Source organism: Chelon labrosus (genome assembly GCF_963514085.1).
Source record: "Chelon labrosus genome assembly, chromosome: 14".
In the NCBI taxonomy this organism is placed as follows: Eukaryota; Metazoa; Chordata; class Actinopteri; order Mugiliformes; family Mugilidae; genus Chelon; species Chelon labrosus.
The window spans coordinates 7,959,113-7,987,012 of NC_140347.1; the positions used below are offsets into that span (position 1 = coordinate 7,959,113).

Genomic DNA, 27,900 nt, shown 5'->3' on the forward strand with positions numbered 1-27,900 from the left:
TTGACGTATTTTTTATTATTATTTATTTTTCTGCGGAACACAAAGAAATTTACTAATGTCAGTTTTTCATCAACTGTTCAAAAAAAAAAAAAGAAAAAAAAAAAAAAAAAAAAAGAAAGTCGGCATCTAAACAGCTGCAGCAGAAGAAATCATCCGTGTCCCATCAAAGACAAATGCTCTGAGAATATTTGTGCGTATCCATTTCGAGTTACTGCAACACATTTAAGAAACATCACAGGGGGGGCAAACAACAACTTTTTTTCCATACAACTCCTGTTAACAACACAGAATAGAAAGTATACGTATGAGGGAATGGTGATTTTAAGGAGTGAAATCTATTTCTGTCCCTTTTGAAACATCCTAACGGGTTCCTTTTAAGTGTAGGAGTTGAACTTTTAACCGGGTCAATAAAATACTTGTTATGTTGGTGCGTTGATGCACAAATACTGACGTTACTGACCGTTATCTCAAACAAAAATGAAATGTGATCATTGGTCTCTAAAACAGCTGGCGAAGAAATGGTTTTGTGGGCCAATTGCGTTTGAAGACAAAGAACGTGTGTGCGACTGAAGGAAAACACTTATCATAAAGTTATTATCATTATTATTATTATTATTATTACTACATGTTACAGTAGCATCTTATACAGTTAACGACTCCGGATGAATCCATTATTTAACTCCAAACATACCTCATCTACGACTGTGAGTTTGGTCCTCACAGGTTTAGGGAAAGAACAAGCAGATACTGCGTCTAACTCTTACACTTGCTCTAAACGTTACCACCATTAGCGGCACCTGGACTTATCTGCCGAGCACAGTGGCCAGCAGGGCCATCCGGATGTACATGCCGTTCTCCGCCTGACGGAAGTACGCCGCCCTGGGGTCTGTGTCCACCTCCGCACTGAGAGACAGACATTAAAAAAAAATAAAAAAAAAAATAAAAAAAAAAGAGAGAGAAGGGAATGAGAGCTTGAACGGATAATAATTAATAAGTAAAACTTTGCTAATGAAACAGATTGTGGATCAAAACACCTCGAATACATACGGCCAAAACAATGTGAACACTACAGCTTCCCGCCAGCGTCTAATTTACTCCGCTACGGTCTTATAGCGGTTAGGAAATGTTTTTGCACGTCTCAAACAACGTTGTGCTTGCGTTGTTTTTCCTGTTGCTCCTGAAAGCATCTCTCCCTCCCCCTGTACCTTCCCGGTCGATGACCTGCTCTGTTTTGAATTTAACCTGACAGAGAAAACGACTCGGTCAACACACGTAGCATGAGAAGCTATATGCGTTACGTTATCGCCACTTTTTTAAATCCCGATGTTTGTTCTCTTGATTTTTTTAGACCATGGAGATTTACAGTTATTTAACGAGTTGATCAAAACCCGGAGGAAACGACTCCAGACATAACGTGAACTAGCTTAACTTTATAAGAACTAGCTAGCAACGTTAGATTGGAAGTCAACTGTCTACTATAAATTAGATTTGCTTTATTTAATTATCGTCTCAACAGCATTATGATTAGTATTCATGTAGATGAACAAAATCCAACATCCGCATTATTACAGTAATTCAAAGACAGACTGATCCAAAACTCATGATCTTATTCTATGTGCCATATACTGTATAAATAGTTGGGATAGCATCATAATTAAGGTCTCATGAAATTTTTTGGGAAACTCTCTGATTTAAGTAATATTTAAAGTAAAAATTCCAGTTCTAGTTTCTCAAATGTGAGGATTTTCTATTTATCTTTGATACGTATCTCTGGAAATGAAATGTTTTTGGATTTCAGACCGTTGGTCGTACAAACTAGACCTTTATCAAGTCTTTCCCGATTTACCAAGAATCCATTGATATTCATTGAATCGATCTAAAAAATAAAACAAACTCACACGACACTGGGACCTTCTGGGTGATTAGTTGATGAATATTTACCTGATCTCATTGACTCTGGGCAGCGGATGCATCACCACCATCTTCTTCTTGGCGACGGTCATGATGTGGGGAGTGAGGATGAACTGACCGAAACACTGACAGAGACACAAACACACAGAGAGTTCAAGAATCTAATGTGACACACTAACAGAGGCACCATCTCTATTATCAGGACAGAAAAAAAGTGCTTTATGACTTTTTAATTTTACTTAATCTGAGGAGATAAAGTATTAAAACTCACGGCCTTGTACTCTTCCTCAGATGCAAACCTCTCCTTCTGGATCCTCGTCATGTAGAGGACGTCGGTCTCGGGCAGAGCCTCCTCGATGCTCTCAAACTCCTCCTGCAAAAGAAAAAGAATCGTATTTAGTCTTCCTCTGATTTGAATCCATTCCAGTTTATTTTATTTTTTTGGTACTTTTTCATCCTCACCTGTTTGATTCCCTTTGAGGCCACGTAGCTGATGATCTCCGCCGGCATGTGGAGGTTTTTGGGGGCCACGTAGCGCAGCGTGATGCGGTACTGGGTCAGCAGTTTGGCGAGGGAGTGAACGGTGCGGCCGTGTTTCAGATCCCCGACCATCGTTATCTGTCGGAAAATAACAAAAAACAAACACAACCTGTAAGGGCTTCGTTCCGGTAAAAGGATCACGACTTAAAATCTGAACTTCTTAAAAGCCCTCACCGTCATCCCGTTCACCGTCCCCAGCTCCTCTCTGATGGTGAAGACGTCCAGCAGGGCCTGAGTCGGATGCTCCCCGACGCCGTCTCCAGCGTTGATCACCGGCTTACGGCAGCAACGTGACGCAGTCTGAGCAACCACAGGGAGAGAAAGAGAGACGGAAACTGTTCATGCTGCTATCAGCTTTAAAAACATTGGCTTTAGCCCTATATGGATAAGTTTTACAAAAAAAAATAAAGAAAGCGCAGCTCTGCAGATCAGAAAGGTACAACTCTACAGTTGAAAAACGCTACAAATCAGAAACATGCAACTCTACGGATCAGAAACATGCAGCTCTGCAAAGCAGAAACACGCAACTCTACGGATCAGAAACATGCAACTCTACGGATCAGAAACGTGCAACTCAACAGCTGAGAAACGTGCAACTCAACAGCTGAGAAACGTGCAACTCTACGGATCAGAAACATCCAGCTCTGCAGATCAGAAACATGCAGCTCTGCAGATCAGAAACATGCAACTCAACAAACAGTTGAGAAACACGCAACTCAACAAACAGTTGAGAAACACGCAACTCAACAGTCGAGAAACACGCAACTTAACAGTCGAGAAACACGCGACTTAACAGTCGAGAAACAAGCAACTTAACAGTCGAGAAACAAGCAACTTAACAGTCGAGAAACAAGCAACTCTACAGATCAGAAACATGCAGCAGTTCAGGTCAGAAACATACAGGTCCAGGCTAGGAAGACTCACAGGAAGGCAAGGGAAAGGGAAATGTTTGTTTTTCACAAAAGTTGCCAAAAACATCTGAATCTGAGACAGTGGTGGATATTAACGACAACCAGAAATGAATTATTATTTACCAGGGGACGTCCTGTGATTCATAAATGACCCCCCTACGTGTTTTACTCTAATCTACTCTCCATAGTTGTGTCTCTGCTGCAGCTGACAGCTTTAGTTACTTTGCAAACTCTAAATTGATGATAAAAAATATATTTTTAGAAATAAAACATGGTATCATCAGACCACTGATCTGGCAGTATTTAAATCAGCCCCACCTTTACAGATGAACACATTAATGCTTTATTTAATCAAACAAAAGGCTTGGAAAAGTAAAAAGTAAAGTACGTTGTAAACTGGATTAGTTTTATCACAGGAGAGAAATACGGTAGCTAATTTGTGGACATGGCCGATTCGAACAGGATTAAGTTTACAAACGACCTCCAACATTATTACTCATTACCACAGGTCCTCATACAACAGGACTTTAGCTTTGATCGATTAGGACAGCGTCAAAATATTGTTTTTATTAATTGAATTTGAATTAAATATTAAAGATAAACTCTACAGTAAATTCTCAAAACACAGCTGCCAAAGTTTTTTCACCCCCAGCTTTAATAATAAGACAAGTCTGTCATATTATTTATTTCACCCTCAATACAGAGTTGCGTCCGTTACGACCCCGGCTATGTCAAAACCCAAACACCCACCTCCACAGCTCCAGGCATCGGGTGACGGACCACCAGGACGTCGGCGTAGCAGCTCATGGTCTGAACAGAGTCGGACAGCGATTCCCCTTTCTGCGTGGACGACGTGGACTCGCTGAAGTGGACGACCGAGCCGCCCAGGCGCTGCATCGCCGCAGCGAAGGAGCTGCTGGTGCGAGTGCTGACCTCGTAGAACATGGACGCCATCACTCTACCCTGAACGGGACAGAGATCCAAAACTGTTATCTGCAGCCTTTCGAAAAGTAACAACAACAGAGCGACTGGGAGAACCTCTTCGAAGATACCTTCAGGATGTCAAGGCTTCGCTCCTTCTGAACCATCATGCGCAAAGTGTGAGCCACATTGAAAAGGTGCGAGATCTGAAACAAAAACGGGTACGTCAAATTAAACAAGACCCTAGAAGAGGACTAGAGAGCTGCAGAGAAGCCGAGCGTTATTTACCTGCTCCTTGCTGAACTGCCTGACAGACAGGATGTGTTGGCCCACCAGGGGATGCAGCAGAGGAGAGGTCTGGAAGTGCGACACCTGTCCCGGAGTCATCTGTCCCGGCCCGGACTGTGGGGAAAGCAGCCTGGACAGAGGAGGGGGGTGGCTGTACCCGTCACCAGCAGCGGTGGGTGGAAGCATCACCATCTCTGCAAAGATCAGGAGTCGCAACGCACCGGTTACAGTTACTACTTGTTAAAGAGGTACAACATAAGAGCATTATGGGTGTTGTAGTACCTGGCGGCAGACCGGGATCGGAGGCGCGGTGGACGCGAGGTGGCAGCAGGAAGCGGGCCTCTGCGCCTAAACGACGAGGGCTCGCCGCTCGGGTTCGGACCAGTCCTTCACGGGGAGGGGTCGCACGGGTTTGGTCTGGAGTCTGACAGAGCAGAGTTAATGTAAACACTGTATGACCGGTTATAGAGCTGTAGAGGCTGACAACGTTACTCTGATGAGTTTCAATACCACTGGGCTTTCTTTAACGGGTTCAGAGGGAAAGACGGGACCAACGGACCAAGTCTTCACATCTTCACCATAACCGGGAGGAACCAGCACCTGGAGGAGACAGATTATTGGTAAGAGGAGGAACACAACAACAACAAGCTGACGTCAAAGAACGATGGGCGCCGGAAGAAAAAGTTGAGCTTGAACACATCACAAAGACAACAGCCAACGATCAGCTGGTTCAGACCACAGACTGTATAAAGATGGACAGCTCCTTTAAAGTGAAGCCAAAGCAAGTAGAGCTCCCCCTGGTGGCTGACTGCAGTATAGCTCATAAGCTCCACCCCCTCCATGTTAGTGGGCGGGACTGGGGCTAAACTAAAACGCTAAAATACTAGGGATGCCAAAAAAACGGCCAAAAAACGAAAATGCACTTTCGGGCCATTTCACGGCCGAAAATTGCTGCGGTTGTTGCTTGCACGTGTTGTTTCGACGATAAAAGCCCAAAAGGTTTCATCCGAAATCCGAAAATGCACTTTCGGGCCATATTTAGTGTCGAAACAACACGACCGAAACAGGATGTTGTGATGATGCAAGCAACAACTGCAGCAATTTTCAATAATTTAACGTGTATTTTATAGGGATGCACCGGAAATTTTCGGCCGAAAACCAGAAAATGCACTTTCGGTCTAAATTTATCGGTGCAACCCTATAAAACACACGTCAATTATTTTTTTTTCAAGGATGGTTTCTGTCATTTTAGGTAGCTAATATAATGTTGATGCATGTTCGAGTGTCAATTGTTTGGATATGCTCGGTTTTAGTTATTTGACGCTATAGAAACAGGATGTGACATCATGGCGACCACCAGTTATCCAACGCTTCCTTGTAAGTCGTGGAGGTAGAGCAGAGTAGGGCTGGGCAATTAATTGAATTTTGATCACGATTTCGATTCTTGGTTCAAACGATCTCCAAATTAATAAAATCGAGTTGGAACAATTCTTTTGCCATTTTCCGTTGTCTGTGAGGTTTTTCCTGAAAGAGACGCGCATGCGCAATTCAGTCGCTCCCCCAGAGCATTCAACGCGGCCCCACGAGCTCTGTGTGTGTGTGTGTGTGTATGTGTGGTGACCTGCAACACGCATCTTATTCAGAAAACAGCGCGGTCCCGTTTGGTCGATAAAAAGGGTAAAACAAGTTCTCTTGTATGGCAACACATCTGCACCCAGTAGCGGTTTTAGGCACGGGCGAACCGGGCAGTCGCCCGTGCGGCATTTTTTCATGACACAAGGGGGGCGGCACGAGCACTTGGAAAATAAATAAATAAACAAATACATCTGCGCAACTGGCAAATTGTCGCCCCCTGCAGCTGCAGGCGCCCCTGCTTTCTGAGAAGGTGCCGTGCACAGAAGGTGTGCGTGAGAAAGGGAAAGAGGAGGGGGGCGCGGGGGACAGTTCACCTCTGGGTCTCTCCCAAATTGGGGGGTTACAGTGAGTTTTTTTTTTTTTTTTTTTGCCGAAATGCCGAATAAATGCATTTTATTTTCCAACTCAAAAAGAATCGTTTGAAGAATCGTGATTTCAATCTTGACCAAAAAAAATCGTGATTCTCATTTTTTCCAAAATCGACCAGCCCTAGAGCAGAGCGTAGTATTAATTTAACGAAAACGCCAGAGAGTCTGGAGGAAGTGTGGGCGGGCATCTCTGGGAAAATAGCGACAGTTTGGGGCGGTATGGGGTCGCACAGAGACGGCTCCTCCTGAATCATACTCATCATGATGGATTAGAACCCAGAACCTTCTTGCTGTGAGGCATCAGTGCGAACCACCACACCACTGTGCCGCCCTCTAGATCAGGGGTCTCAAACTGATCCGTGAAAGGGCCACTGTGGTTGCAGGTTTTCATTCCAACCATGCAGCACCCATGCAGTGGGTGTGGCTGGCAAGTTTTTGTTCCAATCAAGCAAGAGGACACCTGAAATGACTGCGCGAAGGCAGTTCAGTTGATTGATTGAGCCAAGTCAGGTGTGCTGCTGCATGGTTGGATCAGTCTGACACCTGTGCTCTAGATAATCATGTTGATAAAATATCTGTGTATTTGAACAAGTAATGTCCCGATCAAGTTTGTTTGCCCCACAATCCAATATCAATCCTCTAATATTCAGTATCAGACAATCTGAGTCCTGATCCGATCTTAAATAAACTAAAACTTCCTTCTCCTGTAGCTTCTTAAAGTCTTTCCTTGTCTTCTCCTGGAGTCGACTGGATTCAGTCCAATAAATATTTCTGTCAGAGTTAATGTAATGTGGAGAGGGTAGCTTGTACCTTGGCTCCAGAAATGTTCTGGTTGTCCATCGCTGCCATAAACTCCCTGACCCTCTCTGGAAGACTTTTCCTCCTTGACGCCGTCTCCAGGAAACTTTTATCTTCTTTTAAACTCAGCGTTAAGTGTTTGTTGTTGTTTTAGTGCAGCCTTTGAACCTGACTGGACTCCATGTCGTTCCGTTTTGTGATTTTTAAATTGGAGCTGTTGAATCAAGGAAGATGATCTCCTGCTACCACCTCACCAAGCATCCTCATCGATCAATCAATTAAAAAAAATGTCCTAATTTTCCAGAGTAAAGTTCTTCCACGCGGCAAACACGTTTAGTCCCATGATTCTGGTTCACAGTGTAGGAAATCAGGAAGCGATTGTTGGAAACAAGTCGAACCTGAAGTGCAGTTGTAGTTATTTGCTGCCTCCCACAGGCTCAACCTGTAGGGGTGGCAAACTCATTTTAGTTCGGGGGGGGGGGGGGGGGGTGTAACAGAAGAGCAACATAAGCTATAAAATTAACAACTCCAGATTCTTCTTTTGTTTTAGTGCAAATAAGTATGAAAACTTTCAGTTAAGGTGCACTTTCTTCTTCCTCCTCCTGGAGGAAGATGAAAAATCTTCCTCCATCTCCTTCATCTTCTTTGTTCTCCACTCCTTTCTCATTTTTATCTTCCTCCTTCACCTCCTTTTCATCCTTCTCCTACTTCCATCTCCCTCCTCCTCCTCCTCCTCCTCATCTCTCTCTTCCTCCTTCCTTCTTCTCCTCTTCCTTTACAAATTCATCCCGCAGCCCAGACTGGACCCTCTGGCGGGTCAGTTTTGGCCCGCGGGCCGCATGTTTGACACCCCTGCCTTAAAGCAAACACACTCGTCCACTTCCACACTGAACAGACTAATAAAGACAGGTACGTTTAAAACACATGCTTTGTGGCTCATAACCATCAAGAGACCACAACTGCTGACGTTCGTACGGATGCTGACCTGGCCGTCGATGTAAGCCACCTCTCCTCTCAGGACCACGCGGAGGACTTTACCCTTCACCTTCAGGCCTTGGAAAGGCGTCCACTTGGACTTTGTGAACTGCATGGCCTGAGGAATGACCCACTCCTGCTCCAGGTCCACCTGAAAAGAACGAGGGGGAGTTAATTAAAACAGAACTGTGAGCGTTATTGTTTGACAGATGTTTGTTGTGCGTACCTCCACGTAGGTGTTCTCCTGCACGGGAAGGTTGAAGATCTTGCGTGGGTTGTCATAGAGACGTCTGATTATGTCGTCCAGAGTGAGGCGTCCGTCGCTGACAGCGGTGAGCAGCAGCGGCAGCATCGTCTCCAGGCCGGGGTAACCGGGAGGAGGATGGTCGCCGCTCTTCTCCTCTACGGCGTGAGGAGCTGATAAAACAAAACAAAACAAAACGAACAGCGTCACAGGTGAAGGTGTGAAGACGTTTCTCGTGGCTTCAGTGTCGTCTCAACCCGCGAGCTCACTGACCGTGGTCCGTAGCGAAGCAGTCGATGATGTCCAGGTTTTCCCAGAGGGATTCCATGTCCTCGCGGGTCCCCAGCATGGGGCGGACCTGAGCTCGCCCATCGCCGATGTCGGGAACGTTGTCCTCGCACAGGAAGAGGTGATGAGGAGCCACCTCGCACGTGACCTGGATGCCCTTCTGCTTCGCAGCTCGGATGATCAGGATCTGAAAATATTAGAGAAGCAACCGTTAAAAGCTCTTCTTCTTTGTGGCTTGAGATGTAAAACTGTTTTAATTAATTTTACCTCCTCCTTCTTGGCCACGTGGCAGATGTGGACAGGTCGCTGGTAGAGCTGCGCCACCATGAGGATGGCTGCCACCGTCTGCCTCTCGGCGTGAGCCACGATGGGCATCTGCTTGGGCCACTTCTCAAAATGCTGAAAACAGAATCAGACAGTTTAACCGTAGCGCCCATGATGACGACTAGACTTCAAATCATCAGACTGCTTCTCGACCTGTTCCGATTTAGAGCACCGTTTGATCTTTCAAGGGGAACTATTGTTTTTTTTACAACCTGGACCTTATTTCTGGCATAAAATACGATCGTTTACTCACCCATATAACGTTTGTGTAATTCATTCCATCGGGAGATATTTAGATCTGCATATATCCATATAGTGGGAGTGAATGGGGCACCGAAACACAGCTCTAAATAACACATTATCATCTGCGAAACTCACCAATATTTTACTGCTAGTTTTTTTGCAACATGGCCGACCGTTGAAGGTGCGTGCGGCGCTCAGAGATGACATCATCTGGGGTCTGTAGATTGACCTACAGACCCCAGATGATGATAACAGGTAACTCCAGACTCAACTGGGAATAGCACTAGCGTATCATAACAAAATATTAGTGAAATGAACAAGTTTCGTGACAGATAATGCGTTATTTAGAGGCTGCGTTTCGGTGCCCCATTCACTCCCACTATATGGATATACGCAGATCTAAATATCTCCCGAAGGAATACAAGTTATACCAAAGTTATATGGGTGAGTAAACAACCGTATTTTATGAGCGAAATAAGGTCCAGGTTGTAAAAAACTGTTGTTCCCCTTTAAAGGAAGCAGTGACCCAGCATAACAAGTGGGGCTTATGTGCAACTACAAAAGACGTAAAAACCTACCAAGAAATTCGTAAGAGAAGGAAAACGTCATCTACTTCCTGTAAACATGGTTTTCTTTTTAAATAATGGACTGGTTACCTCCATCCACAAAGAGACGTTGTCCATCTTGAGGGTGGAGTACGTATCGTTCAGGTACATCTTCAGGCCGGCAGCCTGGCTGGCTATGGCCGGCAGGACGGCGGCGTTGTCCGAAGCGGCGCCCACATACAGGGCGTAGTCACAGCGGCAGCCAGCTTTGGCAAGCTGATGGAAAAAAAATTTACACTTCATCACACTTAACTTTATATAGTACGAAACACTTAGAAAGACAAGATAACAACATTACTCAGCACATGAGCCGTGCAAATACATTTTAACAGGTCAGATAAACGTGTCGTCGTACCTTCTGGACCAGGGTGAGGTTAGCGGAGTCGGTAACGGCGGGGGAAGTGTTGGGCATCGCACACACCATGGTCACTCCTCCTGCCAGAGCAGCTGCTGTGCCGGAGGAGAAGTCCTCCTTGTGGGTGGCACCGGGCTCCCGGAGGTGAACGTGGACGTCGATGAGACCTGCGATTCAGTTCAAAAGTACATATACCTTTACACATCTGTGAGTCTTAAGATTAATTTTTAGTCACTTCTAGTATATTGCAGGAGTATAAACAGTTATCAACGATGTAATCTGAGGTACAAGGAAACAAGACATGGCGATTATTATCCATATAAACAGAAACATGAGAGTTGCTCAAGCGGGTATGAAAGCATGCTGTTAATTTAATGTTTACTGTTTAGACAGAAGACAAAAAACATCCAAATCTTAGCCAGAGAAGACTGATGACTTGAAAGAGGAGTAAAGGGAGACATCTATGTCTTCTCTGAACAGAGGAGGTGGACTGAGAGTCCTAACTTCTGTCCCCAAGAAGTTTCAACCCCATTCACACCTTGAGACTGGAGACTCTGACTAATAATGGAGCACCATTCATAGGGAAAGAGGACCCTCAAAGACAGGTAAGTGTCTAACCATTAAAGGACACGAGTTGTACCAGTTTCTGGTAGTTAACACAAACAAGTCAAGCAGAAACGTGCTTGACTTGTTTGTGTTAACTACCAGAAACTGAGCTACACTCAGAGTTTACCATTTAAACCCCAAGCCCCCACCAGTCTCTTGGAAGTGAAGACGGTACTCGGATGAAACATCTTCTCGATAAAACTCTACAAGCCCAGACACCTTTCTTAAATGTTTGTTTGGATAAGTAGGAGGTGTATTCATCACCATCCAAGTAGCTTCTTCAGTTCTAGGGAACTGGTGGGAAGTTTCAGGTTTAACCCATTCAGGCCTAAATACTCTTCTGTAAACCCCCTCTCAAAACCTGAGGTTTTTCAGAATATGTCAACACTTAAACCTTAATTTCTCAGGCTCTGTAGCAGATAAAAACATGAGATAAAAAGCATTTGACAGCTTACTTCTTTGGCTTTCAACTTGACTGACTTGCTAGGGCATAATCTTTAAATGCATTTTTTTTTTAAAAAATCAATAAACTCCAAAAATTTTGAAAATTTTGAAAATCAGTAAAGATCTATTTTTTCAATTACTTCGTCAATATCACTTCCTTCACTTGAGTCAGCCGTGACGGATCGCTAGCACGGTGTTTAAAATTTTCGATCAAAACATACTCCACGTGTAGGCTTATTTCGACCAATCACAAAGCATTTTATTAGTCACATGAGTTTAAAAAAAAATCCCTAAGCATCTCTGTCACTCACCCAAGAATATTTCAGCCAATCACAGTGCATATAATTGGCCATGTGCCTCGAAAAAGACGACAACGCTCAAAATGACACAGGCGCGTTTGCCGGCCTTAATGGTAACTACGCATAGATGCGCGATCCGGTCTTAAAGGTAAACACGCACAGATGCGTGATCCGGTCTGAATGGGTTAAATAGGAAACTCTGTGGGTGTAGTCCATCATAAATTTGATGTTTGTGTAAACAACCAGACAGCGGTGCGGCCAATTTCTATTAACCGTCATCCTCTTTCCCTATGAATGGTGCTCTAACGTCTCTTAATCTGCCACCAATTTACAATACAGTTTTACCTTTTGTTAAAGATTAAGTTTCAACCCCATTCACACCTCGAGACTGGAGACTCTGACTGATAATGGGTTGTTAGAGCACCATTCATAGGGCAAAGAGGACAGGGACAAACAACACCCCCCCCCCCCCCCCCCGACGACGGGCAAGTATCTAACTTGTTTACACAAACAAGCAAGTTTCTGATGGGTTATATCCACAGAGTTTCCTATTCAAACCTCAAACTTCTCTTCACTAGTCTCCTGGAACTGAAGAAGCTAGATGAAACGTCTTCTCAAGAAACTCGGACAGTAGTTCTCTTTACTATGGAGCAGAGATGAGAAGCTGAGTCTGTTCTCTACGTTAGTGGGATAACTTGAAAAGAAGAAGAATCGGTCAAAAAAAATAACAACCCGTCCATCAGCCTAGAGCTGCTCCGGCTCGGCTGCAGTGACTCACCAGGAAGACGGACGAGTGTCTGGGACGCCATGCTGTCGATGTGAGTTTTCACCGGCGGAGTCCGACCAATCTGATGAAGAGCCTGAAAAAAAACCCCAAAAAAGTCAGATTATTAACGTCGCTTAACGTCTTTGTATTTAATTTTTATTAGAAGTAGACGGCGACGCACCTGCACGAAGAGCTTGGTGCACTTGATGTCGATGATGAGCGGGACGGAGTAGTCGATGGCCATGCGCCTGGTCCTGTAGCCTTTGGTGACGAAGGAGGAGAGCTTCCTGCCGCCGCTGTTCCTCATGGAGAGGTTGATGACCAGGTCGAAGTGGTTCTCCTCCAGGTAGTTCATGATGCTGCGCTGCTTCTCTTTGGTCGAGCAGTCGCTGGCGTCCTCCTCAAACGGCCAATCTACTGCCTTCACCTAAATAAGAGGAGGAGAGGAGGAGTTAGAAGCTTTGTGATCTACTACTACTACCACAAGACCGTTTGTTAGATTCATTTTGTGTTTGGGTCGTGGTTCATTCCGCATCAACGGGGCGAATCGTAAGATCGTAACGTTTCAATTAAGTTTGATTGTTTGCTCTGATTGTTGCATAAAAAGGGCTAGGTTAATTTCTGGGTTGATGAAAGTCACTGAATGGTGAGAAAAACAGGGTTGTGCAGTGGCAGTTTGGAGAGGGGTAACTCCATGACGCTGGGATTAACTTAACGAAACATTGGCGAAGGGAGGTGCCCCCTTGAAAACCCCAGTGACATGCTGCATACTTCCGTTGACTAGGCCAGGTATCTGGTGCCTTCTTGTTGGTTGGTAGCTGACCTGCTGGCTGCTAGCCTGCTGGTTAGAACTCCAAATGTGTTTTGCCTGGGATCTTGGCACAAGGGATTGTAACATCTAATCCTGTGTAGTAATGAATTGTTCATTGCAGATCTCTTCACATCTACAGATGGCTAAAAATATGAACAGATGTTCAGCTGGCATCACGTGTTATTGAATGTAACGTCTCAACGTGACGCCATAAAGTTGCGCAGCTCATTTTAAGGGTATTACCTTGACTCCGTGCTCTGTGTAGAAGTCGGCGGTACCCATACTGGCGTACAGGTCGTATCCCATAGACTCTAGGGCCTGGACGGTGGGCAGCAGCTCGCTCTTGTTCTACAAACATGAAAACACACAAAATTAAACAATCTCTCTAAATAATCAAAAGATCTCAGGCATCATTTCGGACATTTAGCCAAAATTTTCCTCTTCATCTTGCCGTTATTGGCTGTGTTAGTGCATGTGGCACAATTGTTTGTAACAAAGTCTCTCCACAAAGTTTGAAATTCAAAAAAATAAATAAATAAATTAATTCTGAAGTAAACATTTTAGGTGTTGGCTGATTTTGACAAATTTGACTATTTTTCAGAAAAATTAAAGCCTAATATTGCACAATTAATGTTTATATTGTGTTATGACTGAGATTGAAAAATGACGTTTTAATGGGAGTCAATGGGACATTTTTGTTCGCTAAGGTCACAAGAGGACAGTAAATTTTAAATCTGATGCTACACAAAAACTAATAATGCATCCAAGTCAGTATTTTTGAATTTAAAATGCACCAGCCTCCCAAGATTAGTTTTTTGGAAAATAACACATTTTTTGTGGGATTTTATTTTCCCATAAAAACAAGAGTGACTTTAAATAATCAAACTGGCATTTAAAGGGTTAAAATCAGCAAAATGACTGAATATTTGGTAGTTTTGTAAAGCGCTGAAGTGGTTTAAGAGATTTATGCAGAAAAAATCACAAAGATATATTAATCAGTTAAGTTTTTATAGCATTTTTTTTTGGAAGTGGACATTTTTGTTAAATTAAAAACAACCACCAACTGACAGCAACTTGTTCTCTGTAAAGTTTTACTCTGGTTTCTTTCTTTAATATCAGAGATTAATGAACATTAAATCAACTTTCTGATCAGTATAGCTACTATATACAGTATAAATATATATTATTGTGACAATTATAAAAAGAGTCAGTCAAAGAATGACACAAAACGGGCATTAAGGGACTTTCTTTGTAATCTAAATGTACAGATTCATGAATATGTATCAACATTTTTATGCTTCATCATTAATCATTCTACTCCTCTGGCGTATATATGATTTAGATGCAGTTTTATTTGTTGCCGAGGTCAAATACTTTCGGTTCCTTGGTTGCGTTGTGTATGATTTTGAGCTTCATCTGAGCAGAAAATGTGCATTTTCTGGTTAAAAGCATTCTTTTGTTTGGGTAAAATCTGCAGATTATTTCCCTGTCCAACCACGAGAAACACATAAAATATCTGCACGTGTACGTTAACAAGCCACGGCTGCGACGTTCCACTAAAATGCATCATTTCAGTTGCCAGCTGATCACAGAGTTCACATCTGCTAAATTACCAACTCATGAGTGTGTTTCTGTTTTAAGATCATTCCGTGCTGAGGTCAGCGGGTACCTTATAGGTGCCGATGGAGAGCAAGATGTTCTTCTTGGGGATCTTGAAGCCCGTGGACAGCATGGCTTTGAGGTACGCCTCGTACCTGTTCTCCCCGAAACAGGCCACCTCACCGGTGCTGGCCATCTCCACCCCGAGCACCACGTCAGCGCCGGCCAGCCGGGAGAATGAGAACTGAGGGACCTGTGGGGGGACACGGGGTAAATGTGAAGCCGGACTCGTGACAACATTCAGGGCTGCCCATGAGGTTTGACTCTCTCACCTTGACTCCCACAATCCCTTTCCCTCTCATCAGGCCCACGGGCTCCACATCCTCCCCCATGATGGCTCGAGTTGCCAGGGCGACGAGGTCTACCCCCAGCGTCTTGGACACGAAGGGGAAAGAGCGGGAAACTCGGACGTTGCACTCAATCACCTTCAGCTGGTCGTCCTGGTAGGAAACAGAAGCATCAGCGAGTGTTATAGTATCAGTGTATTTCTATCACTATTTTAAACCATGTGAACGTCAGAAGTTAACATAAACCTAAACCAAATACATTTAAACTCAAGTTTCTTACAGTTCCTGACATTTAATCCCTTAACCTTGGAAGTATGCTTGGGATCATTCTCCATTTAGACAAACCAAGCTTCAACTTCCTGTCTCATGTCTTGAGATGTTGTTGATTGTAGGACTTTAAATGCATTCAAAGATACCCCTCAAGATGTCAGTTATGCACTCAGAAGCCGCGGCAAACTGTTTAAAGGTACAATCAATAGACTGCATGTAAACTAGAGTTGTGATATAGTGAATTATAAAGAAATCACCTGTAAATCTGTTAATAATTGTTGGAAAAATGACGTGTACCAGATATATATCCATCTATATCTCAGGTAATGTACTAATTTATCCTTTTATCATTTAATTCTGTGCAATAACTTTGATCTTTTCTCAAGTGCAATATATTTATCGCAGATATTTTTTTGTACTCGTGTATTTTCTGTGCAATATTTCTTTTTAAAAGCAACAATTATTATTATTTTTATTCCATAATTCATGTGTCATAACTCAGGAAATTCATTATTTCCAGAGTTTGGATTCAGCTTCCACCTCTTCAAATCCTTTTTTCCCCACATAAGTCATCTTACTTAACTTTGGTTAGTTCCTCACCAAGCTATAGTAGGTTAGTTAATTATGCTCAGTACAGCAACTTTAAATTATATATACAGTTAATATATTTACTATGTTTTATCTAACGTGTATATTTGCACTGTCTTGCCCTGCTGCTGTAACTACCTAACTATATTTTCACTCGAGGACATAGTACAGCACAAAATACATATTTTCTTATCTTAACTAACATTAAATAAACATTAAGTTATCTGTTTTAATTAATTCATCTGTAGCTAGCTGCACAAATAAAAATACAGAGATTTAATTATACTGTCTGGAGTGATATATGCTCCACCTAAAAACCTAAGACGTTAATTGTTCTACAAGTATTAAAACATTCTGGACAACAATATTGGTGTCAACGTGAGCGGCTGGGTGCCCTGTTAGAGTGAATCCCACCTTGGCGATCAGCTGCAGGTTGAAGGGTCCGGTGACCTGCAGCTCCTGGCCGATGGCGTGAACGATCATCTTGATCCTCTCGATGGTTTTCTGGTTGAGGTCCTGAGGCGGCGTCACCAAGGTTGCGTCCCCAGAGTGAATGCCAGCGTTCTCCACATGTTCCGAAACCGCGATGGCTATCACCGCGCCGTCGCACGCCACCGCGTCCACGTCTATCTCCTGTAAGACGGGAAAAACGTCGACGACGCCGGGTTAAACGCCGAGAACTTCCGCTGTAACCGTCGTCTAATCTGTCTTTTTACTCACCTTGGCTTCCTGAATGAATTTGGAAATGACGACAGGGTGCTCCTTGGACACGGCTACAGCGTTAGTCAGGTATTTCTCGAGGTCGCTGTCGCTGTAGGCGACGTTCATGGCCGCTCCGCTGAGGACGTACGAGGGACGGACCAAGCAGGGATAACCGACCATCTCACAGAACTTCATAGCCGACTGGAGACACAAGGAAATGCAAAATATTTGGTCACGCACCGTCCGATACCAACCGGGACATCTTCCCATTTTCTGCCGGATTCCCTTCGGCCCATCGTACCTCCGTTTCAGTGAGCTCCTTCCACTGCGGCTGGCTGATGCCGATGGTGTCGAGCATCCTCGAGAACTTGAACCTGTTTTCGGCGGAGTCGATGAACTCGGGCGACGTCCCCAGGATGCGGCACTGCTGGCGGTGCAGCGACATGGCGATGTTGTTGGGCAGCTGGCCGCCCATGGACAGGATCACGCCCTCGGGGTTCTCCCTCTCGTAGATGTCCATCACCACCTGAGTAAATACACGTCAAAATTAAATGTATAATTCATGCGCTCAGTGACGTAGGTTCTGGTGAGACTGTTAAAGACTTACCTCGAAGGAGATTTCGTCAAAGTAGAGGCGGTTACACATGTCGTAGTCTGTGCTGACCGTCTCTGGGTTGTAGTTCACCATGATGGTCTTATAACCCATCTGTAGAGCATTTAACAACATTTAGTTCAACATGTTTCAGTTGTACAACAGATGTTTAGCCGCAGCAGTGTTTCATTTTTAAGGTCACAGAGCATCAAGAGGAGATTTCAACGTCCAGACATCGTTTGCAGAGTCAAGAGGATCTTAACTCCTTAGGCCAGAGGTGAGTTAAAATGATAAAATATTCAGCTGAATCCTGGCCTCACCTTCCGGAGCTCCGTGATGCAGCCGACGGCGCACCAGTCAAACTCCACACTGCTGCCGATGCGGTACACGCCCGAGCCGATCACCATGACGTGCTGGTCGTCGAAGCCCAGGTCGTTCTCCGTGCCGTGGTAGGTGAGGTACAGGTAGTTGGTGTGGGCGGGCCACTCGGCCGCCACCGTGTCGATCTGCTTCACCACCGGCAGGATGGACCAATCGTGACGCAGCTTCCTGACGGCCAACTCCGTGCTGCAGAGGACGAAAATAATCAGATTTAGTGTTTCAGCCTAAAAAAAAAAAAAACTAATCTGTTAATGCGTTCTTATAACTGTTATGACCCACCTCTGCACAGCCTGCGCTATCTGCTTGTCTGAGAAGCCCAGCTGCTTGGCTTTAAGCATCACCTCCGGAGGCATGGTGCTCTCATCCTGCACGGACATTTTATTAAAAACGTCAGCGAGAAGAAAAACAACAGGTGAGATTTAAACTCTCGTATATCAGACGTACCTGCTTGTAGTTCTCCATCAGCCGCTCGTGGTCGGAGATGTTCTTCATCTTGTGCAGGAACCAGCGGTCGATCTTGGTCAGCTCGTGCAGCTGGTCCACCGTGTAGCCGGCTTTGAACGCCGCCGCCAACACGAAGATGCGCTTATCTGTCGGAGTCTGCAGCTCCTGGCGAACAAAAAGGGGGGCAAGAGCATCTTTATCATCATCTGTGAGCACCTGGACACATATTTTAGTTTAGATAAAAAAAACTCAGAAGACCCTTGTCGGTTCTCTGACGGGTCAGAACTGTTTTGGAGGCTCAAGGGAGACCTAGACAATATTAGCAAGCTAGTCATAATGTTATGGCTGATTGGTTTATGTGTAAAGACTCGTTCGGGAGTTCTCGCAGCTCGTTCTGGATACGTCAACTGGGCATAATTTTGTTCTCGTGTGGTGTCTGGTTACTACTCTCTGATTGGTCAGAAATTGGAAGTGGGCGTGGTCAGTGCAGAAAAGCGGAAATGCTAGCAGCCAACGTGTTAGCTCCCAGATGCTAATATTTGCAGTGTGATCGCTAATCTGTCCTGGGTAGAGATCGTGGGTGCATGCCGAATGAACGGCGTGATCCGACGGACACGGTCGTCATAGCGACAGGCCGACATCCGAAAATAATAAGAAAGTGCCACTCCTTGTCCGTCTCCCACATCTCCCACAATGCTTAGCAATTATGCTGCAGTGGGAGGGGCCTATGAGGACTTCCCCAGAGTTCGGCACTTGAGTTTCTCGTTAAGTATAAATGACCTGGTCAGAAAGAACTTTGTTCTTGTTCTCGCAGCCCTAGGAGCAAGAACAAATTTCTTTCTTCTTGCAGAGTATGTAATAGGCCCTAGTCTCATCTTAAAAATTTATTTTCAACAGTAAATAACAATCCCTGAGAGATTGGAGAGGGGATTCGAACCTTCTCAGAGACGGGCTTGATGGTGTGATCAAAGCCGACGCAGTTCTCGTCCACCATCCTCAGAGCTTTCTGAAAGGCCTCCTCAAAGCTGCGGCCGATAGCCATCACCTCCCCTGTAAAGAAACGAACATAACAGGAGATCATGATCAGCACCCGGTCTAACTTAAAACCCCTCCAGATCTCATCGAGCCAGAGAGCAGCGTTTAAAAACCTACCGACACTCTTCATGGAGCTTCCTATCTTGGTGGAAACCCTGAGGAACTTGCTGAGATCCCAGCGAGGAACCTTGACCACACAGTAGTCCAAACTAGGCTCGAAGTTCGCTGTTGTTGAGTTGGTGACAGAGTTCCTAGAAGAAAAAGTAAAATTATCTTTCATAATTCGATCACCAAATATCCCCGGGGATGAATATTATCCCAACACTAAAGAAAAACCAAAACCAGCATGAAGAACTACTGGGAACGAGGGCCGACTGTGGCGCTCGTCTCACGTTGCACTTGAACACACCACAAAGACTACAGCGGGCAGCAGTCGCCTGTATTTGACTTTAAAAAAGGGGAAAAACAGGAAGAGCAACAATCTGTCGTACAGAGCTGGGCTCTCCTGAATCGTGTTTGTCTACAGTTATTTCATTCTAGATGATTGCGCTGTTGTGGAAATATTTGCCGGTTTGAATATTCAGATAAAAATAAAAAATTAAAGGAGGCCTCTGTGTGCTCGTTTGTTTACTTTCATGACTTCAGCCAATCAGAGGAATCTCTCCAACTCCACCCTTTATCCCACATGAGCAGGACTCATTTGAATGTTCAGATACCAATGCAAAACGAGAACTTGGTTGTTGTATCTGTGATGGTTCTCTGTCATGCAGGTCACAGTCAACTGAAGCAAAGACAACTGAACTTGTTACGTTTCCTGAAGTTGTCGCATCCAAGTAGCTTTCCTCCCCAATGTCAATTTATTTATGAAGCCACAGGTCGAGGTGGCTTGGGCATCTGGTAAGGATGCCTCCCGGGAGAGGTGTTTCTGGCATGTCCCACACAATGGAGGGATTATATCCCTCGTCTGGACTGGGACTACCTGGGGATTCCTACGGAGGAGCTGGTGGCTGGGAGGGCGGTCTGGATTTGCCTGCTGAGGCTGCTGCCCCCGCGACCCGGATCCAGATACGTGGGACAAGACGGGCCGAGGCGAAATGGATTTAAACCGCCTTCAGATTTAAAAGACTGGTGAGGATTTTTTTTTTTTTTTTTTTTTTTTTTCTCCCCCACTTCAAACCCACGTGACCAGATCCTCACATATGATTGGCGGAATCTGTTTTTGGTCCAGTTGTCCTTCCTTAACGTCCAGAGTCTTCAGTTTTGAGGCGTGACTCAAAATGTTGCAAACTGATGGCAGATTATATCTCAGTCCACCTCCACTGTTGAGAGAGGGCACTTCCTCCAATCACAGGTGAGTATTTGGTCGTTACCAGACACAAATCAGGCAAGTTCCAGGTGGACTACACCCAATTTAAATCCCAACTCCAAACCAGGCTCTTAGAACTGAAGAAGCTACCAAGATTAAACATTTTCAAGACATTCATTTGCCCTACTTTCAGCTTTGTTCTTTGGATATTCCATTGAATTAATGTATTGTGCATTAATTCTCTAAGATCAATGGTCTGAAAAGTTAGCGGCTCCGACAAACGGCCGACCAACTCTTTGGACAAACCAATAGGTGATTTAGGCTTCTGCGTCAATTTGATGGCGTAGCTACGATCCTACGTTCACCTCCCCAGAACTTTAACTACGTGTCACAGCGATGCAGACCACAAGAGCTGTGATTGGTCCGCTTGGTAGTAGCTTGTTTTCTCATTATCGAATTGATTGTTTTGGATCAATAAAGATGGAAGACATCAAGGAAAGGTTAATTGAGGAGGTTCGGAGAACAAGCATTCGTACAACTCGACTTCTGCGAAGGTTTCAGTCGTAGAAACAAAGTAGAAACAAAAATTAATCCAACTGGCAAAAAGACACAGCGCCAACTAGTGTTTGGGTGGAGTTGTTACAGAACGAGCCAGACTGACGAGTGCACAAGTATAAATGGCTCATTGGCGTAGGCTACGTACGTAGGTTACGGCATCTACTCCCATAGTACCTCAAATGAGCCTTATTTTTTTTATTTAATTATTTAATTACAGTTACTTAATCTTTAAAAGACGTACTTGAGATGTGGCAGCGGGATCCCCAGACCAAGTTTAGCTGCTACGTATGCCAGAGGATAACCAGTCGCTTTACTGGCCAGAGCAGAACTCCGAGACAGACGGGCATTCACCTCGATGATGTAGTACTGAAAAAGCACGACAGAACAGCGACGTTAAAACAAACTGCGATTCGACCTAATGGATTAACACGAATAATTATTTTCTAAACCGACCTGTTCAGATTCAGGGTTCAGAGCGTACTGGATGTTGCACTCTCCCACGATGCCAAGGTGCCTGATGACCTTGATGGCCGTGTTCCTCAGCATGTTGTACTCGTGGTCGTTCAGTGTCTGACTGGGCGCCACCACGATCGATTCCCCGGTATGGATGCCGAGGGGGTCGATGTTCTCCATATTGCACACCTAAACAAGAAGGCAAAGTTTTAAAGCAGAGGAAGCAGAAGCAGCAGTAGTTTAATGTTGCATTCGTCCCATCGTACTCACGGTGATACAGTTGTCGTAGGCGTCTCGGACCACCTCGTACTCGATCTCCTTCCAGCCTTTCAGGGATTTGTCCACGAGCACTTGAGAGGTGTGGGCAAAGGCAGACGTTACCAGAGAGATCAGCTCCTCTCGGTTGTTCGCAAAGCCGGATCCTAGACCGCCGAGAGCGAACGCTGAGCGAACCAAGACGGGGTAGCCCAGACGCTCGGCCGCCGCCACAGCCTACCGAATAAAACAAATATATATATTTAAACCTGGACATCAAAACATGAAGGGAAAAAATATCAAGTAGCCAAGTCCTCACCTGCTCCACTGATAGTGCTGCTTCACTGGGAGCAACATGCTCATTGATCTCCTCCATCTTCTCCACAAAGACCTTCCTGTCTTCAGTCATCTCGATGGAGGCGACTGGCGTTCCCAGAACCTTAACATTATATTTCTCCAGGATGCCCCGCTTGGTGAGCTCCACGCCACAGTTCAGAGCGGTCTGACCCCCGAAGGTCAGCAGAACACCGTCCGGACGCTCATTCTTTATCACCTGTTAGAACAAGATGGGACAACATTGAGAATTCAACACAGTGTAATGTTTGGTGGCTTCTGATGCATACTGAGTTTGATCCAGATCTGAAGAGGCTGCCCAACTTGTCCACCAGCACTGCCCTTGAATCAGTTTTGTTTTCTGGATATATCATAACCAAGATGACTGAGAACCTTTACACGCCCAAATAAAGTGAGATGTCCATGTCAGTATGTGTGCTGTTCCAGGTAATTTTAAAAAGACCGGGCGTGAGTGAAGACAGAAGAAGGAGAAGTGAAAGAAGCCAGAAGATGAAAGAAGGAAGTCAGAAGAGGGAAGAAGAAGAAAGAAGAAAGAAGCCAAAAGAAGGAGGAGAGAAAGAACCCAGAAGGGGGAAGAAGATGGAAGAAGAAGAAGATGGAAGAATATGAAGTAGAAGATGGAAGAAGAAGAAGAAGAGTGAAGAGTGAAGAAGAAGGAAGAAGAAGAAGATGGAAGAAGAAGAAGAAGAAGATGGAAGAAGAAGAAGAAGAGGAAGAAGAAGAAGAAGAAGGAAGAAGAAGGAGAAAGAAGCCAGAAGAAGAAGAAGAAAGAAGGAAGAAGCCAAAAGAAGAAGAAGAAAGAAGGAAGAAGCCAGAAAAAGTTGGATGACCAGAACATTTCTGGAGCCCAGGTTCGAGCTACCCTCTCTACGCTATATTAACTTTGACAGAAATATTTATTGGACCGAATCCAGTCACACAGTGAACATGTAGTAGTGTCAGTTAACGAGTTACAACAGAGAGGATCCATACCTGAGCAACGTACTCTGCAGTAATCGGTAGAAAGTAGACTTTGTCCGCCAGGCCTTTGGAGGTCTGAACGGTGGCGATGTTGGGGTTGATGAGCACAGTCTGGATATTCTCTTCCTTCAGAGCCTTGATGGCCTGAAAACAAAACAGAGTAACACCAAAGAATGGATTAAAATTCAAAGTCCCGTTGAAAATTCCTCCATAAGATCATAATAGGCGCTATTTTGACAGACCTGGGAGCCGGAGTAGTCAAACTCTCCAGCCTGGCCGATGGACAGTCCTCCAGAGCCCAGGATGAGGACCTTCCTGGGTCGGGAAACCTCCTCGGGCTTCGGGGAATCAGCGTAAGTGAGATGGTCCATTAGACGCTGCTTCACTGGAAAACAATAAAAGGAAAGATAAATGAGGAAGCTCCAGTGATAAATAATTAATCCATCCGTCCATCTCTTTGAAGCTCAAAGCTGGACGCTATGAGAGATTTGAGGCGTCCAAAGGAAAAGAACATGCTGTGGTTTGATGAAGCTTGTTTAAAAGTCCACAAAGTTTGAAATCATAAACTTCACCAAAGACTGAAAACATGAAATTGTCGTTACCAGATTTGGTGGCGTTGCCCTCCTTGTGATCTTTCACCGTGTCCAGGAAAACGTCAAACAGGCCGACCAGATCTGTGGGACCGGCCATGTGCTCGGGATGGAACTGAACGCTGGACGAAGAGACAGCAAATTATTTAATTACATCATTTTTTTATTATTTTAAAGAGGAATTCACCGACCTCATGCGCCTCAGAGATCGTTACCTGAAGACGGGCTTTGTGTTGTGTACGATGCCCTCGTTGGTGTGGTCGTTGGCGTTGGTAAAGAGAACGTCCCAGTCTTTGGGCAGGGTGTCGGAGTCGACGGCGAACCCGTGGTTCTGGCTGGTGATGAAGCAGCGGTCCGTTCCGTTGTGGATGCACGGCTGGTTGTGGCCACGGTTGCCGTACCTGAGAATCAAGAGAAATACTTGAACCTAGCTCTACAACCTTGGCGCAAAGGGTCCAACCGAGTTATCGGGACCTTCAATCTCAACTTAACCTGAGCAGCTTTCATCATTTTGGGTTTTAAATGGAGACCATGATATATTCGTCTTTGGAATAATGGTACACTTGAATTAAGACACTGCTAAGACACTCCCTTGCCAGTTCATTAGGACTAGAGGTGTTGAGTCAAGTACGTTTTCATTTTGGAGGATGTGGTTTGTAGAACTACTGAATTTTATTCCGTTAACTTTGATTCCAGACCAACTTCTGACGTGGGGTCTCTCCGTTGGGAACTGATTATGCTCCAGAATGGCTGCAACTGGTTGAAGGTCCATCTAATTGTGCTCAACGGTAAACTGAACATTAGGACAGCCATAAAGCTCAAGGCTTTTATATTAGAACGCATTAATGTACCTGTTTAATCAGCCTGAAACAGCATGTTTCTGATGTGTATATATAATATTCCACATCATCAGGATAAAAATTCAACTTTTCCATCTATTTTTTATGAAAAATGTTATTAAAATGTATTTTGTGTCCTGAATTCAACCAGGAAAGGTCTTGGGAAAACATATTTTAGCTGCGTAAAGGAAGGAAAGTCATCTCTAAAAGATTTCTGTGCAATGACTTCAACCAGGAAGCAACTAAAACATTTAATTTAAAGAAAGGATTTCAACAACAACAGCACTAGAAGGAGCTTGAGAAAACAATATTCTAGAGGCAAATGTTTGTTACAAGAAACCAAGATAAAACGGGAACATTTCGCCGCCTGTCCCGACCTTCACACGGATCTTTGGAGTTTCTCCCTAATCTCGCAGATGACGGCGTGGAGCCCAGGAATGAGGAGCAGATCGCCTGGGCCAGTGTTGTTTATTCAACTGTTTTCATAACATTGACGACGCTCGTTCCCTGTTCATACAGCAGAGGCCAGACTGCTGAGAACAGCAAGAACCTGCATTTCACATCACAACGCTTCCCAAAGAAAGTTTTGAAGGGCTTTCCTTGACGCTCGGGTCACTGGGGGCACATTTCTGCCCCTGTGGAAGCTTGGCACAAGACCAGTCGAGCTTTCAGACTCCAGTACATGCCCTCAGTTGGCTCCAGATTCACTTACTTTTAGAGTTTCTCCTCCTTTTATAAGTCGCTTGGCTAATCTATAAATTGTTTTGGCACACATTGAACTTTGACTTTGCATTATTGTTTCCTGGAATCTTAAAACGGAAATCATTTGGACTTTGGTTTCCGTTCGAGGTACTGACTTCATCTTGTAGGTCTTGGCTCCGATGACCAAGGACAGCAGCTGGTGCCCGAGACAGATGCCGAACACGGGCTTGGGTTGATCCACACACACCACCTTCCTCACGTTGTTGATGGTGTCCTGGCAGAGCTGGGGATCGCCGGGACCGTTGCTGATGAACAGTCCGTCGAAATCTGGAAAAAAGACGACAAAGACGTATGTTGATGTGAAGATACTAGAGGCAAAGGTACACCGGAAAAACTAGAGCCTGGAGACTCTTAAAGGTGGCCGACCACTAGCTTAGCTTAAAACACAAACTTAACCCAAAGTGTGCGTTTGTGTGTTACTGACCGTTGGTGTCTAGAGGGTGATCCCAGGGTACGACGGTCACTCTGGCTCCTCTCTCAGCAAAGCAGCGGATCTGGTTGTACTTGATACCACAGTCCACCACCGTGATACGCAGGTCACCGGTAGGGTTGAAGACTCTGGGCTCCTGGTAGACAATGAGAAGAGAAGTGACTCGAGTCATAAGCAGCCAGGTACGAGTACAATCTAATCAAACCTTTACTTCAAATCAGTTATGGCTTAATTTCTTGCTTAAGCTGTGGTGAACCTTTGTTTTGGTTCATTTTAAACCAATCCAGCATGGAGACGGCAACAAAAGTCTGGGTGCGTTACCTTCATGGAGACCTCCTGGACCAGGTTCCTCTGGTTCGGGTTGTCAAAGGGAACGCTGTCCGCAGCAGTCCCATCCACCACTAGCTTCCCCAACATGGTGCCCTTCTCTCTGATCTTCTTGGTGAGACGGCGGGTGTCAATACCTGGAAGTACATGGAAGCAACGCGTATTGTTTAAACTGGAACATTTATTTTTGCTATAAAAAATGACCGAGTCAGATTTCCAGATTACCTTGCAGCCCAGGAATGCCTTGCTCTATGAGCCACTGGTCCAGCGACTTGACCGAGCTCCAGTGACTCGGACTCTCCGACAGCTCTCCGATAATCAGAGCCGCGGCGTGGATCTTGGACGACTCGAACCACTGGGAGAGGCGACACGTCGCGGTTTTAAGCGTGTAAAAGAAAAGATAGCAACACAGACGAGGAGTTTTAGGCAACTGCTCACCTTGCTCAGCCCAAACTCTCCATCTTCATCCGGGGGTATGCCATAGTTGCCAACCAGGGGGTAGGTGAGGGTGAGCAGCTGGCAGCGGTACGATGGGTCAGTGAGAGCCTCGGGGTATCCCACCATGCCTGTCTGAAACACTGATGACGCAAAATATTCATCAGTGACGACGCTTATTAAAGAATCGCTGCGTCCATACTGGTGTTACAACTAATTCAATCCATCACATGCAATTAAATTCAGATAAACTGTTAATTAAACTTTATTCGTTTACATTCATTGTGATTGTGTTCATTGATCTTTATAATCTACAGGTAATTCAGTAATAAAACTGCAGAAATTGTGGCTACCAGGTGTGAGGGAGTGAGCTACACGCGCCCTGCACGTCACATAAATCCCACCTTGTTTATAGGCAGTTTTTCCCGCCAGGCTCCCTTAAAGATTTCGTCACTTTAAAGGCGCCCTGCTCACCGACACAAGGACACGACTCAAACCGAAAAAGTTTGGCCTTGCCAAGTATCTTTAATAACTAATCTTAAATTCGGCACAGGAGGGTGCTGATAATAATCTCGGTGATGTCATAGGAAGACGGGAAATGACATGCGGCGTACGCGCACGCAAACTCAGCCTTTAATTGACAGGTTTTTGAATTAGGTCCGGTGATGCCTTTTTCCGGGGAGGCGGAAGAAAAAAGGAAGAGAGGCTAATAACCAGGGGGTTGGTGTTTTATAACGCGCATCCACAACGGTACACGAAACTTCAAAACACACATTAGTAAGAGGTTTAACGCTCAGGCGCTCTGGCCGACCAGCTGTGGCAAGCTGTAAGTTTAGCTGACACTTTTAAGGGACTCACCAACTTCTCCCGACACCGACACGTTCGCCCCAAAAAGGCGGCCCCTGAACGCCGTCCCGTCCTCCAGGACCAAGGATGCCATCTTTGCCATGGTCAAATGTGGATGCTAAAGCTAAAGCTAGGTGGTGACAGCGGATAGCTCTGCGCGAGGATGAGAGAGAGAGGGAGAGAGAGAGAGAGAGCGGGCAAGTCTCCACGTGAACCGCACGCTGGGCGCGAGGAAGCAGGATGCACGAGTTGAGAAGAAGGACAACAACAAAAAAAAGACACACAGGAGGATGTTTCACCGCTGAAATGAAGCCCAACAGAGTCTGGATCCCTCGGAGATTGATTCCGGAACAGAAAAAATGAAAAAAGTGAGGTTAGTTAGAGACTTTGCCGGTTTGTCGGACGGGACGATGGGTGCAATGTGTTCCACACGCGCCGCCAGCAGCGTGGAAGTCGGCCCTCAGCATGGGCCGGTAAACTTGACGCGCTACTTTT

At 45.1% G+C, this 27,900-nt stretch overlaps 2 protein-coding genes across 2 annotated transcripts in view; one reads left to right on the top strand and one right to left on the bottom strand.

Moving 5' to 3' along the window:
• On the bottom strand, positions 1-27,856 carry cad (carbamoyl-phosphate synthetase 2, aspartate transcarbamylase, and dihydroorotase). The gene is made up of 44 exons (XM_084559915.1): positions 27,418-27,856; positions 26,563-26,702; positions 26,350-26,479; positions 26,119-26,261; positions 25,792-25,933; positions 25,463-25,634; positions 23,982-24,167; positions 23,779-23,888; positions 23,419-23,561; positions 23,189-23,320; positions 22,182-22,415; positions 21,878-22,099; positions 21,608-21,796; positions 21,396-21,520; positions 19,408-19,541; positions 19,193-19,305; positions 18,256-18,420; positions 18,091-18,176; positions 17,751-17,997; positions 17,446-17,544; positions 17,140-17,364; positions 16,857-17,039; positions 16,551-16,769; positions 15,264-15,431; positions 15,002-15,184; positions 13,576-13,680; positions 12,703-12,948; positions 12,534-12,615; positions 10,407-10,573; positions 10,103-10,267; positions 9,147-9,278; positions 8,865-9,066; positions 8,574-8,764; positions 8,358-8,498; positions 5,082-5,171; positions 4,854-4,995; positions 4,572-4,765; positions 4,415-4,489; positions 4,113-4,325; positions 2,626-2,751; positions 2,374-2,529; positions 2,183-2,284; positions 1,942-2,036; positions 1-903 (listed from the first exon to the last, which is right to left on the bottom strand). The coding sequence occupies exons 1-44, from the start codon at positions 27,506-27,508 to the stop codon at positions 804-806; spliced, it is 6,705 nt and encodes a 2,234-aa protein (XP_084416041.1). The 5' UTR covers positions 27,509-27,856; the 3' UTR covers positions 1-803.
• Positions 27,765-27,900, top strand: part of ift172 (intraflagellar transport 172) — a gene marked incomplete at its 5' end in the record, with an annotated part of 51,179 nt that continues 51,043 nt past the window's right edge. The window contains one exon of the mRNA XM_084559917.1: positions 27,765-27,878. Coding sequence (XP_084416043.1) covers positions 27,765-27,878 — 114 coding nt within the window. The remainder of the gene's footprint in view (positions 27,879-27,900) is intronic.